Here is a 14324-nt window from a genome sequence, read left to right as displayed (position 1 = left end):
GACACTGATGCTCTCAAAGAACAAGTATTTTCATAAGAAAATGATTCATTTCTGCTGTCTCGTATTGAAGCAAGTGACTGATGGGCAAAATCAAAACAGCGGGACCCAAGATAGCGCAGTGGCACGGAGTGGGTTAACACAAATTATGTTTCAGTCTGAGATAAGGAGTGAATGATTGCACTGCACTGCATGCAATTGTTCTTGTCATTATTGCACCTACCTTCTATCTTACAGTGTTACTCACAATCTATCCGATATCGCCTTTAATTTCATTTGTTGTGGCGTTTGAACGCCGCTCCCCTGCCCGTCCCGCCCGCTGCCCTCTGAGTCCACAAAGCGCTTCTACTGGCTCTCCCGCTCTGTCCCGAGCGGTGGCATATTGCATGTAGGCACCACGCTGCTCTGCTGCTGGCAGCGGCGTGAGGCAGAGAGGATTATTCCTGACGACAAGGGCATTAAATGTGTAGCAGGCCGGTGGAGGCCTGAGCTGATGCTCTCTTGTCTGTTTTGGTTCAGCACCGGTTCAGAAGCAGTCACTTCTAAGCTGAGTGGAAGCTCGCAGTACTCAGAGCGTTGTGGCGTTCATTAAAGGCTGAGGGTGTCACACCAGCTTAGACCCTGTGTCCTCCCTCAACCAAGGCTTCATGCTTTTACTCCTCTGCCTCTGCTTTTAAAACCGACTGACTTGGAATATAGTCACTTCTCCACAGCTGCCAAGATTGCTCTGTTTGCAGCATCTCTTGTTAAATATCTGCAAGGTTATGTACACAAAGACGCAAACACTCTGGGGTGTAATCCACCGCGTTGGGATGTTGAAGATATTACTCAATCTTGTTTTCAGGACTCTAGTAGTAAATCTTAAATTGCTGTCATTCAGACTAAATGCTCAAAAGCGCTTGATAGTGAAGAGGGAAAGTGAAATGATATAAACGGGAAGCAAAGTCTGAATAAAATGTTTATGATACACTTCCTTTGAATGCTATAATGACACAAAGCCTGAATCACCACTCTGATGCGAACCACAGTCCACCTTGAAAACAGCCCCGGTGAAATCGTAATTCCTCAGCAGAACTCCAATCCTGCAACACGCCACGGAGGCATGACCAAACATCGGGCTGACTCCGTTTGATCGTGAAAGGGATATAAGCCTAAAGCCTTTCCCGTGTGAGATGTCCTCCTTTAAAAAGATTTTAATCTGAGCCGAAATGTCTAGCAAAATAGAGGTCACCGTGCAGGAGCAACAAGCAGACAATAGCAGTTGGCTGCAGACCAGCGGGAAATTCTGTGAAGATTTGCTTCTGTGTCTCACCTGAGAGGCATGGTGACATCAATGGCTGAAAGAGAGAGCAGCTACACAAACAAGGTAAATATAGCCTCCCTGGAAGTGTTTCTGTTTTCTTTGGCAGCCTACTCACTATAAGGTGTGCTATCATCTTGTCACATTTTGACAGATGAGAAATCACAGAAATGTCACTGATTATTGAGACGAGGGGGGGGTTGGGTGTGGGGGGGGTTATTTCAATCATGACCTCCTTTTGTATTTCTTTCAATGGGGATTTGTTTGTTTTCAAGAACTGCCAGGTACCGCTGTCCCGTTGATGATTCGAAGGCTGATGGCATATCCGTACCTTGCATGCTTGTCATGATTCACTGACAAGAGCCCCATCAACCCCTTAAACCTGCATCCTCTCCCCTGAATTTTGATTTGATCGTTTTATCAAATTTTCCAGTAAATGCTCTAAATGTATTCCTGAACACCTTCCTCTCATCAGACTACACGGGGGAGTCATGAGAACGGTGGAAACGGATAGCTCCGCATCTGCTTCCCCTTCACCCCACCAGCAACTCCACAGGCCCTAAATTCACTGTATTCCAAAAATAGTAAATCTTCATATGTGAAACCAAAACAGAATTCTGGATTTCGACGTGACGCAAACGATGTACAACTGCGGTGAAAAGTGGGCAGCGGGCGAGATGAACAGTCAATATTTTATGAATATTTCTTCCAACGGTGGTGCAACTTTTAAGCGCTTTTTCACTCGTGTCAGGAATTCTTAATTGGGGGGTTCACTGGAGGTGTAAATGTACCTGAATAACAGATATGGTGTGAATAATAACCTGGCAACAATGAAAACCGATTTATCTACACGTTATTATGCAAGTAAAACTCGATCTGTCAATGAAATTCAATAATGGATGTTCTATTCCCTGGCATACAAAAAACATTATACTGAATGATTACTGTGAAGCACAATGCAGACCAAAAGGATTTTTTTAAAAATCTATGAATCTGCAAATTAGTCTGACAGTTTTCTCTATAAAACATCAGGTAAAAAGAACTCACTGACAATAGTCAACACCCCAAAGAAACGAGGAAATTCTAAGAACGTGGAACCAAGGGAATTTGTAACCTGAAAAATTACGTGCGCAATGAATCAATCATCAAAACGCCTCCCACTTCGTCTTTCCCGATGGATTAATTGATCAATTACAGCAGCTGTAAATATTTCACATTGTTAATCAACCTGTGGGATTCCGATACATTTGCAAAAGACCGCGCGGTGTGCTCCATGAAAGCCTAACATACCAGCAGCCGTGGGTCTCAAAACAGCAAATACAGCAGCACTACGGAGGAAAAATAGTCATGTTACACATCAGATAATAATATGCTCGGATGAACATAAGCAGAAAGCCTACCAGACTACTCACATTCCTCAGACATATAAAAGGGGGAAATTAGTGCATTAAGCATGCCAAGCCAGAGCCAGAAATATGCACAGAATTGATGAGGTGTCACTTTCAGTAAGAGTCACACAATTTCCCCGACAAGAGCCTCTCTGATCCCTCCCCTCCTGCCTGTCTGCCACCGGTGAGGCACAAACACTCGGATTTGCATGGTCTGCACAAAAAAAAGAGACGTCCTTGATTTTAGGAAAGGTTGCCGTGCTCTCTGCAGCCGCGGCAAACACTATTGGCATGCACAGCAGAACACCAAGGCAAACCTTATCTTTTTTTTTGCTCATTTTCACCCAATTTTCCAACAGCCTGCCAAACATCCACGGAACAAGCTGCAGCCCAGTAGCACAACATGATATCCTTTCCAGAAATGCGATTTCATTTCGTAATAAATGACAAGACATGCTAACAACTGTGGCCCGACAGCATTCCCCAGCAAATGCCTCCAGACTTACATTTTGAGATCAATTTCAAAGCCGTGTTAATTAATTTGGACTGCTGGCGGCACAATGCAGGTCACACAGGGCAAACAAGTTACAACATCAGCCAATTAGAAACACACAGGCGTTTTACATTTTTTTCCATAACTAGGGCAGGACTATTGTGGGTTAAGACATGACAGATGGAAACTTACAGTGGATGGAGCCTGCAAGTAATGCTAAGCAAAGGGAACCAGGAATATCTCTGTCTGTATCAATCAGCACTACAATTCTGTCCATGCAAGCTGATGCCACAGATAAACTGATCGTCTCGATCATTTTCTCAAATAATACGGACTGAACAGAATCAATGTAGGAGAATAATCTTCTCTCTGTCACTGATAGATTGTCTTTTTGAGTATCCTGTTTCTTAGAAGCAAGCCTTTGTGGTGCCTTATCATCTGGCTGTTTTTCAGTCAATTAACTTTCATCACCGCAGATGACTATATTTATGTGGTCACAATTTGTTAATCCCGAAGCATGGATGGTTGATTTCTGCATATTGGCTTTAAGATTTGTCACGGAGTGTATTTAGGTCTAATTGCAACCAGATTTCCTCGAAAACGAGGAACACGTTTTTCATCTATCAATAGTGGGAATGAAAGCGATGAATTCATCAACCTATCCCCAGAGAAAGAGAGCAGACTGACAAAATGAGTTCCGAGGCTAATGAAGCAACACGAGTCCCTGTTCGGGAATTACAGTATAACATGTTTAAGACTTGTGTACACTTTGTGGAAGGCTTCAAAAGCGTCCAGGAGCAAATCACTTACAATGTGAATAAATGATCATAAAGATAGTTGGCAATTAGATTGAGTGATTCTCTTCTATGTAAATCTTAACATATTCTATCTTCTATTCCAATGTGTCCTCCAAAGTCTGCTGAAATTACACAAAGAAGTTTCATCTCAGATGTATGAATCTTAGTCCGGGCACTGACACTACATATAACATAAAGTATTCTTTAATACTCTATAAGCAAATGATAAAGTGCTTCTAAATAACTGCTTATGCCTGTAGTTTAAGTATAGAAGAAGAAGAAAAAAACAGGGACCAACTGTCACATGTCACAAAGGTGAAACATTTTTTAATTGTTGGCAAACAGTGCTGCCTTGCAGAATCTGAGACAAATCAGTGGTATAAGTTTAAGCGTAAGGAAAGAGCGAGCGAATGTTCAGTCTGTTTTGTGCCGTGTTCTTGTCTTCTGCACCTAAAGCTGCACTTCAGACGTAAAAACGGAATCAGAAACATAAACACTGGAAACAACCGTTAAAAACAAATGAAACAGCGATGTAGAAACAAGAAGGACCTGTGATCCGAGCGGGAAATCTCAGGAACCGTGTCACAGGTTCGCTGTCTGCGCGTGTTGTCATTGGCAGCAGTTCTGTGAGGACCGGCAAACCTCACAGATGGGTGTCACATCGTTTCTGAGGAGAGTTCGCGTGACTTACAAATCGGTTTGAAAAGGGCCCGTGAGAACAGCGCGTCAGCTGGACAGATATCTCTGTGGAGAGATGGATTTATTAGAAGGGGGAACGATAAGGAGCGGCGTCCTTACCTCATTAGTGTTCCACCGGTGTCTCTCCTTTGGCAGCGACGTGCATTTTGGTAGACATTCAAGAAGCTTCTTGGGCAGGTATATTTTCAAATGTCCATGTTCATCTGCAATAAGAACAAGACAAAGAAGAATATTAAGCGCAGGCTTCATATCTCATTGACTTGCTTGTCTACCTCTTTATCAGTCTATCAGTCTCTCCGCAGCAAAATGCTGACCGTAAAATAACTATACCCCACTGAATTAGAAACTTAATTTAGGAATAGGCTAATGCATACATTTTATTTTGTGGTTGGCTAAATTATTTTACTGTTAAATGCATTCCGTCAGGGGGGGTTCACGAGACATTTTTCACTGTCAACTTGAAAGGGCTGTGTCTATTCATTATTTAGACACAATAAACACCCTTGAGTGATTTTATAGTGTATGGAGATTTAGCTTGGGAGTCTGCACAAAAGAATGTGGCATATTATTCAGGGAAATAATTGCAATTACCAGGCCCAGTGCTTACATCATAATGTATGTATTTCAATCCACCATTTACATTTCGCATTCACTTCACGACAATTATGAAACTGTAATGTTTACAGTCAAGCCCTTCAAGTGATGCGTTCGAGTGCTCATTTAATATCGTGGTTCTCCTCTGGCTCAAATGTGCAGATGGCATGGGAGTGAACACATTTAAGGGAGGAAGGAGGTTGAAGAAGATGTATCATGAGAGAATCCTTTCCAAATCGCTGGGTGTTTACTTAATCAACAGAAAAGGAACGTCTGTCAATGTAACAAATAACAATGTCTCAGTAAGTACATGATCGCTTACAGTTGGATGAAATGAAAAAGAAATAGTTTGTCATAGAGGAACAGCAGGGGAGCCTTTTGAATACAATGCAACACGACCAATGAGAATAAAGAAAGGAAAAGGTGAAACAAAGTCCTTGTGGAAAAGGAGAGTGGTTCACCACAAAGGCCGAGCTGAGACTCCAATGAGGCCGCGGCAAGTATTTCAGCATTGGAAAAGATCAACTAATGTAATGGTTGTTCTCATTTTCCTGTCCCAGAGTCTCACACAATGTTTTTTTTTCTTTTTTTGTATGACCATTACCACCGTTCTAATGCATTAAAGACTATAACACTGCAAATCCTGCTTATGGCGTCAGTAAATCCAGGTAATGTTCCACCATGTGAAAATGAATCTAATTTTCAGCTTTAATTAGTCGAAATTGAATGTAAACAAATTCACCGAAGGTAATTTAGAATACTGCACAAATCAGGGCAAGAAAACAAACATCATAGCCGCATTCTTTCACTTTTATAAAAAAATAAACGTGGGTTTGGAGAAAATGAGAGACAGAAAAAGCCTGAGTGCTGACTGTGGATCCCTGGGGGTATCAGTGGTTGACTTTAAGAAGAGAGAGAAAAAGTTCAACCAAAGCAAAACGCATTCATAGAGTCAATACAAATAATCCTGTAGAGCAATATATTATAAGGGCACACAGAGAGAGTCTGTGGCTTGCTCACTGTCTATCACACAGGAACATCCGTATGGAAAATTCAGCACAGCTCATCCGTAGAGGTGGAGCTGGCACGAAGCCTCCGAGTGTAATATGTAAGGTGGAGCGTCATTGCCCCCAAAGGAAGGCAAAAGTAGATCTGTAGAATCTGCTCTATCCGTCTGTCCCTGTAATTCCACATGTAGACTGCGTTTTATACGAGCCGCACACGTAATCATTCGCTTTGCCCAATTAAGAATCACACACAGCATCTGCTGTGAGGTACCACAGGAGCAGTTTTATTGTCAAAACTGGAGAACACGCTGCAGCTGAATGACCGGAGGAGAACAATGGAAAAAGAAAAAAGAGCCGCCTGCACGTTCACACTAAATCAACATACAGCAGGAACTTAAAACCAGAACACGGCACGAAAGGAAAATTCAATGCGGATCCGCACTCAGACAGGGGTTGGGCAATATTTCTATTGATATTTTTCTAACTAGACACAGCACGTAGCAACAAGCCTCGAGACTTTTTGGACAAGTTGTAACTTCTTCTCCAAAGGGAAGATCCGCAGTGGTGACCTGGTAGTCTTACAGCTTCACAACAGCCACCTCTCTTTTCTTTTTGAGTTATCATGTCTGTGTTCTATTCAGTCATGTATATAGTCATTTATTTGTGAGAAAATTGTGTTGAATATACTTGTGACTCGTGTCTAACATTGTTGTTTTAATACTGGTTCTGTAAAAGGAAAAGGAATTTACAAATGTGAATGGCTCACTGGTAATTCTGCTGTATAATCATGCAGTATATGTGAGCACTGTATGTAAAGAAGAATCAGATGTGAAATCATGACTCTGGCAAACACCAAGGAGATTCATATCAATATTATATAACAGAGACATCTATAAATCTGTCATAACACTAAATATTTATGTGAAAACACAGAGATGTCATGTTTCAAGATAAAGTTTCTAAGCGTGAAATGATACTGTATCAATTGTCTGATTGTATTTCTGTATAAAAAATACAACTAAATGCTGCTCAGAAAGCCCTCAAAAAATCTAATGAATCGGTTACTTCAACCATGAGGCAAAAGAGTTAACAGTATGGGTCAAATATTCTATGTACTAAGAGTGAGCACAAGAGAGTGCTAACATGCTAACTGCCTGCACGGAGTTTGTATGATCTCCCTGTGTATGAGCGGGTTCGAACTGAGCCTCGGAGTAAGTGTGAGCATGCATGGTTGTTTGTCTCTGTGTGGCCCTGTCCAGGGCACACTGAGCTGAGATAGGCTCCAGCTCCCGCCACGTCCCCGAATTGGATTTAATGGGTATAGAAAATGGAGGCGGGACAGTTCGCTGGTCCATTACAGCTCCAACCCAGAGACAACCATGCCCTCTCATAGTTATACCTACAGTCAATTTAGAATCAATAATCAACCTAAGATGCACAGTTTGTGCTGTGGGAGGAAGCCGGAGTGACCGGAGAGAACCCACGCAGGCAGAGAGGCCACAGCCTAGATTCAATGGTGTGAGGCGCCTCACCACCACACAATCATGCTACCCCTGATTTTAGGACAGCCCTCACAAATCCACACACTCATATTCAGAGTTGTGTCGACGTGTCAGATATTGGCAAAGAGTGAACTGCACCACTCACATTTGAGTGAATAGTTGCATTCAAATCTTTTTCACGATTTAAACAAGTAGCTCTGTTTTTTCCCCACAAAGGCGTCATTAACATACACGATTAAGGGTCAGTTGCTCCCCACAAGTGCTCCGGCTCCCCCTCTTCAGACACCATCAACACAGGACTGAAGCATGTTCAGGATTTTCTCACCAAGTGAGTTTGGACAGAAGTCAGTCGAAGGACTTATCAATTCCATCTTCCAACAGACTAAATATTTGGGACAGGAATGGAAAAGAGGATTTCGACTTAATGTCGTTAAAGCTCCCACTTTGCTGTAATCATTCCATGACCCTAAAATTACACCGGTCACCGCATGTCTTCTGTGTAAAGTACCTCTCTTCCACGGATTCCTCAATTATGCAAAATGTCTCTCAGTTAAATATGCAGTGAAGGTGAAAAGGATGATCCAACGGCAACATAACTGCATTCTACGTCAAGATGCATCAAACAGCGAGGAAGCCTCTGTAAAGCCTTCAGGAACAGCAGCTCTGAAAAAGCCCCCGTCATATCATTTCTTGCATCTCAAATTAGCATGAAAAACCATTTTCTTCAATGTTGAAAATGGCTGAGATTTAGGTGAGATTTTTTGAGATCTAATACTATTTGGAGTTTGATGCCTTGCAACATATCTGAAAAAAGTTGGAAGAGGGAGCATGCTTACTACTGTGTTGCATCACCTCTTCTTTTAATAACAGCTTATGGTAACTGAACAGAACCAGTTCTTGCAGTCTGAGACTTCCTTTGCTGTATTTTCCATTTACTAATAACCCTGTTGTTTTAGGTGGAGACTGCAGGTACGCTGCCTCGTCACCTGGACTCTTTAAAGAGCCGTGCTGATGTGATACATTAGAATGTGGTTTGGTATTGATTTGACGAGGAAAAAAAAAAAAAACATTCCCCCGAAAAAAAAAACCACAACGAAACATCAGATCAATGAATCAAACTGTACGTGTGATTCATCATTAATGGTGCCCTTGCTAGTCACCTATGCCATGTGTTTCGTTGCTGCCCCATGCCCTCATGCATTTCTGAGTTTTAAACTGTGTGCCGATGTCCAGTGGGACGGAACCTTTCCTCTCCAGCATGAGGGATGCGATGTCCAGGATTTCCAGCAACAGGAAAGCTCACAATTCTTTGCAATTCAAAACTACAAGACTTAAAACTTTAAAAGGCTTCGAAGTTGTTGAACTTTTTGCCCATAAAAAAGCCATTTTTTTCTACCCAATCGTGTCACTGATTGCTGACTTTGTAATGTTCCATCAGGTGACACATCGCTTGCAGTTCAATATGAGCAGATAATTAATAAACGGTAGTCTTTGTGCTACTTCAATATAATATATCTAGGTCTTATTTTTTAAAACAGACAGAATTTCAGTTGGACATCTTTCAAACTTTTATGTTGTAAAAAAAAAAAATCCTTATTTGTGGTATCTTATTCTAAAACTATTGACTACACACACAGTGCGGGCATGCGTGACCTTGCATTTAGTATGAAACACAAACTGTGGGTTTAAAGTGCTGACTTTCAGTATTTGATAGTCTGTGCAGTCAGTCAGCTGACCTCAATCCAACTGAGCATGTGTTTCACTTGCCGAAGACCAGACTGGGGGCAAAAAGCCTCCAAAACAAGCAAGAAATGAGCGTGGCTGAAGCACAGGCCTGGCAGAGCATCACCAGGGAACATGCCAAGTATCTGTTGATGTCTACGGATCATAGATTAGACAGCAAAGGCAGTGACAGCAAAACGTTTGCAAGGAGATATTCATTCATGTATTTAAGGATTTAAGTGATCAAATATGAAATACTGTGTCTGAATTGTAATAGAATGTATTCCATCTATTTTACAACATCCAAATGAAGCCATATATTCTCTCATATATTATCACTGTGGAAAGGGAAATGCCCTCGTGTTGGGTTCATCTCACCCAGATATGACTGAAGGCAATAATGCCTCGTTTTGAACAGCATGCTGCACTTTTCACTGTTAAATCCTCCCGTGTGTTTTAGATGAGGCACCTCAAATCTATGGGCCTAATCTAGGCATCCTTGTTTAACTTGAAAGGTGCCTCGTTGTTACACCACCGCAGTTCAACAACGCTCTCAAAGCACACAGAAGTGAACTCAACGTAGCTGAGGTCTCCTTTTCCTTTTTTTTCTGCATTGCTCTCTCATAGCCGTTATGTTCTTTCAGATTCTATTTATCCACGCTAATAATATCTGAGCTGCTCTGCGTCTTCAATTCCTTCCACCGGGGCATTTCCATTTATCTGAAGGAGGAACTTCCAACAAAGAATTGCTTATTAATTAAAGAGCTGTCCACTGTGAGATTGAAATATACAGTACAGCAATTTGTGCACCAGCTGTAAACAGCCCCAGGGGGAATATCTTGGATGCCAATTTTGGAGAAAAAAAAAAAGTTTAAAATAGTCCTTTGCTTCCCAAACAAATTGTACGACTTGATTGGCGTTATAACAACAAATTAGACACACAAATTGTTGCTTTGAAAATGGGACTTATTTTTCTTAATCAGATCGTGATCGATGCCAGAAAAAGACGTCTGCTTCTCCGCCTTTCCAAAGGACTCGCCTGCAAAGTTCAACATCATTTTTAGGCTTAAACAGAAGGCTTAATGAAAGCTTGTAACCAAGAGAGGGATACACACGCACATAAAAAAAACTACTATTTGGTTGTAAAACTCTAAAGTGCAAGACAGGCTGATACCAGAGCTTGTTACAAGAGAGGATGTGCTGAGCTGAGCTGGCACACTGCAGCCAATTACATTCCAGGTCTTGATGAGCAAGCTCACATACAAAAAGCTAAAGAGAGAAGGAAATGCTTTTCATACAAAGGTCTCCAGCTTTTATGCTGCAGTCACAGGCCATGTGTGTGCTGAGCAGTGGCCGCCTGCGCTTGCTGCTTCATAATTTACATCTTCCAGGTTATAAGGATATATATTTCACTGTGCTGATGTTTGGATTATCAGTGATCCTGGCTGCTAAGCAAACACTTTGGCCGAATTTAAGGGTATCTGTCATGCTAGCTTGCTCCAGCCCCACCCTAGAGATGAGAGCGAGGGTCATGAGACTGGAAAGGCTGACAAAAACAAATCTTTAATCAATATCTGAGCCCTGAACGCAAAACCCTCTCTCTTCCGTCTCTGTCTCGGAGCGCTCTGGGAGTGACAGTTTTTCTTTTTAATCTGTGCCCACATTGTGGAGAAATTGCAAGCTAATGTTTTGGCTATAGATCATTCAACAAATCGCTGCTGGCGGTGCGTATCTAAAGCGACTGTTTGAATGCAAACACTTTCCACAACGGCTAATATGGCTTATAGATGCGAAGAGCAGTGCAACTGTAGCTATACCTGAACCGCGTAGGAGGTGAACCACTGAAGAACGAACAGACACGTGGGTAAATGTTTGGCTCTCATCTCTGCCCAGTAAGAAATGCAGTGAAGCTGAATTAGGCCCGAGGCTACGTCTGTTTTCATTACTTTGGATGACATCCATCCACTGAGCCCGATTAAAATGCCTCAAAGTTTTTTAGTTTAGTGATCCCCAATGAGATTAATTTAGATATAATGCATACCCTGCGGTGAAGAAATCAAACTGCTCAAAAATATTTTACAAATGTCTGCAATAATTTCTACAGTTTAACAACAATTTGCTTATGTTGTTCAGAAACATTCTGCCCACTATATTAGTGACGTTTTCATCACATAACCCATTAAGACAAGATGCATTATGTCCTGTAAGTACATCAGATTTCCATGGAGACAAGAAAGAGGAAAATCCCAACACAGAAACACCTTTTTAACGTCTAACATTCAAATAAGAGAAAAAAAACATTGTGAGTGTGAAGTATTTGTCACGTATAAAGACCAAATCTGTGGTAGGCCAAATGTCAAAGCAGTCTAAAGACAGATTGGAGCTAAAGCTCAGACCATGGGTGAACAAGCGTAAAGCGGTAACAAGTCGTTGGCAGGAGGAAAGAAAGAAAGAAAAAAAAAACTAGACAAAAATGTGAAAGCAGTGATGAACTCAGACAACCAAGGAGAAGTGGTCGGCTGATGGCATGCTGCGTTCTAAAAGCAATAAATCTGGATGTAGGATGTGAAAGAATGAGGAGGAAATGTAAACAGAGGGTTCAACCTGCAAGAGGATACGGTAATGGCTTTTATGGGATATTGGCTTCCGGAGCTTTCAAGATTTTGGACAATTTGCTGCGATTCAACTAATTACCCAAATTGTTTTTCCACAAACTACGGTGGCAGGCAAAGGTTTGGGCACCGCTGGTCAAAAAAAAGGATCATGTCGGAAGGCAAAAGTTTGGGCACCTTACGTGATAAGTAACTGGCAAAGTTCCCTTTTGTGTTCAGTGGATTCTGAAAATTCTTCCTGAAAAATGCCTCCACTTCTGCCACATTCTTGGACTATCTGGCCTGCACAGCTATTTTGAAAACATGTGACTTGTTCTCAGTAAGGTTTAGTTCATGAGACTGCGAGGGCAACAGCAAACCCTTCAGTTTGCACCTCTGGAGCTGGTCCTTTGTGGACTTTGAGGTGTTATTTTCGATCATTACGTTTTTTTCATTACGTAATTTACTGGTAGTTAATTTAATAACTTTCTCCCTCAAAACCCGAAGCACCATGAATACACCTCTAGCTTAAAAGTTTGAGAGGTTATCTTTTTATTAAGTTCTTCACCATGTTTTCCTCGAAGCATAAGAGGTGTTGGTGTGGCTGCACCACCATCCCAAAGTCTGAAAACTCTTCCTAAAAGACTTGAGCAGCGGTATGTGAGTTTTGATTTGACTTTCTAGCCATCCAACAAGCAGCTTTCTCAGAAAACTTTTCTAGATCTTCCGGATCAAAAGGAGACCTTCATCATTCCTGTTAACTCCCGCCGTATCCCGTTATACGATAAGTTGAGGAAACAGCTTCCTGAACGTTCATTTTCTGGGTACAAGGCGGCTGCTTAAAGGATCCCATCGCAGCTGATCGTTGGGACGAGGTTTGAGGAGTCAGCGTATTAAGAAAGCTTTACCAACAATGAATGGAAAGATAAACAAGGTCAAATCTCTCGGGATGCTGTTTGCATGTGGCTCTTTTCCTCATTTCACTCCAAAATTGTATTTTCATATTTTACTAAACAAAAACAATGTGTGAAATGTAAGCCTCTCTGTATGCCTTGAATATGCCATAAAACTTTTGGCAAGGAGTGCCCAAACAGTTAAACATAAAAACATATAAATTCCATTCTCATTTCACTTTTTCTCAGGCAAAGATGATTATCTATAGGAGCTCCTAAAGTGAGCTTTACAACAACACAGGACAATTTAAGCGGTGTCATATTTCCTTGGCAGTAATGACAGCGATGCCTATCATCCGAGGGCTGGTCTCCCTACAGCCTGATGGCTCCCTATGAGGACACGGGGAGGAGTAAGCAGACGCAGACTTAAAATAGCCATGTATTAGTGTAGAACCGGGCAACCAATTATCTTTATCATTTGGCCCGTAGCTTGCTGGATAACGCTCTTTACATGCAGCGAAATTACTCGCCGCCCACGAGCGTAATAAAAAGTCTGATTGAACTTAACCATCATGCTGCTGTGTTACAGAGAAGACCAAAACAAAGAGAAACACTTCATGGCCTCGGGTGATAGAATCTGGGGTGAGTGTTCGAACTGCAATGTACATAACAGCTGTTGTAAAATATGAAAAAGGTTGTTTTCCCCCCACCGGGAAAAAGAAAAAGGGTAAACGCGCCAAAAAGAGAGATTCAATTTCCCTGCACGAGGCACCGTATTCTAATTTATGCCGCAACAAGATGCAACATGTGCACCGTGCCAGCGTTTCTTGTTTACAATTACACTGTTTTGCGTTCCATCGGCGGTAACCGTGGACACACTTTGGCTCTCTGCTGTTTCAATGGGATAATGCGATGTAGCATAATAAGGTAAGGCTGTCAAAAAGTCAAGCAGGTAAAGAAAATAAAAAATAAAAAGCTCCGGCCTATTACTGGAAGTTCAACAAACATGCACACATGGTTAACTGCCTGCAACAAACTGAAAATGACTCTTTATGTGTTCTCAGCCCTCACCAAGCTCACCCATCCATAAAAATCCCATCTCAAGGAGAGCAGAGGTGAGGTCTCCCTCCCTCCTGCTCCTGCTCCTGCTCTTTTTTTTTTTTTTGCTTACAAATGCACACACGCGCACATGCACACACACAAAAAAAAAAAGAATCCCTGCTTTCTGTATCATAACTACTCCCACAATTACTCAGACGATTACTCAGATCAATGGTTTGCCTGTCTGTTTGAGCTGCTGCATTCAGAGCGTCCTCCTGGTAGGCTGGAAAAAAAAACCCC

At 41.8% G+C, this 14324-nt stretch overlaps 1 protein-coding gene across 6 annotated transcripts in view; it reads right to left on the bottom strand.

Moving 5' to 3' along the window:
• The window catches only part of camta1a (calmodulin binding transcription activator 1a), a 280700-nt gene that overhangs the window by 261160 nt on the left and 5216 nt on the right, over positions 1-14324 (bottom strand). For all 6 annotated transcript variants that reach the window (XM_072366794.1, XM_072366790.1, XM_072366793.1 and 3 more), the window contains one exon: positions 4774-4877. In XM_072366794.1, the coding sequence (XP_072222895.1) occupies positions 4774-4877 (104 nt within the window). The remainder of the gene's footprint in view (positions 1-4773; positions 4878-14324) is intronic.

The sequence above is a fragment of the Leuresthes tenuis genome, unplaced genomic scaffold (genome assembly GCF_036924035.1).
Source record: "Leuresthes tenuis unplaced genomic scaffold, fLeuTen1.0.hap1 SCAF_16, whole genome shotgun sequence".
Lineage (NCBI taxonomy): Eukaryota > Metazoa > Chordata > Actinopteri > Atheriniformes > Atherinopsidae > Leuresthes > Leuresthes tenuis.
This window is presented reverse-complemented; position numbering and strand designations above follow the sequence as displayed.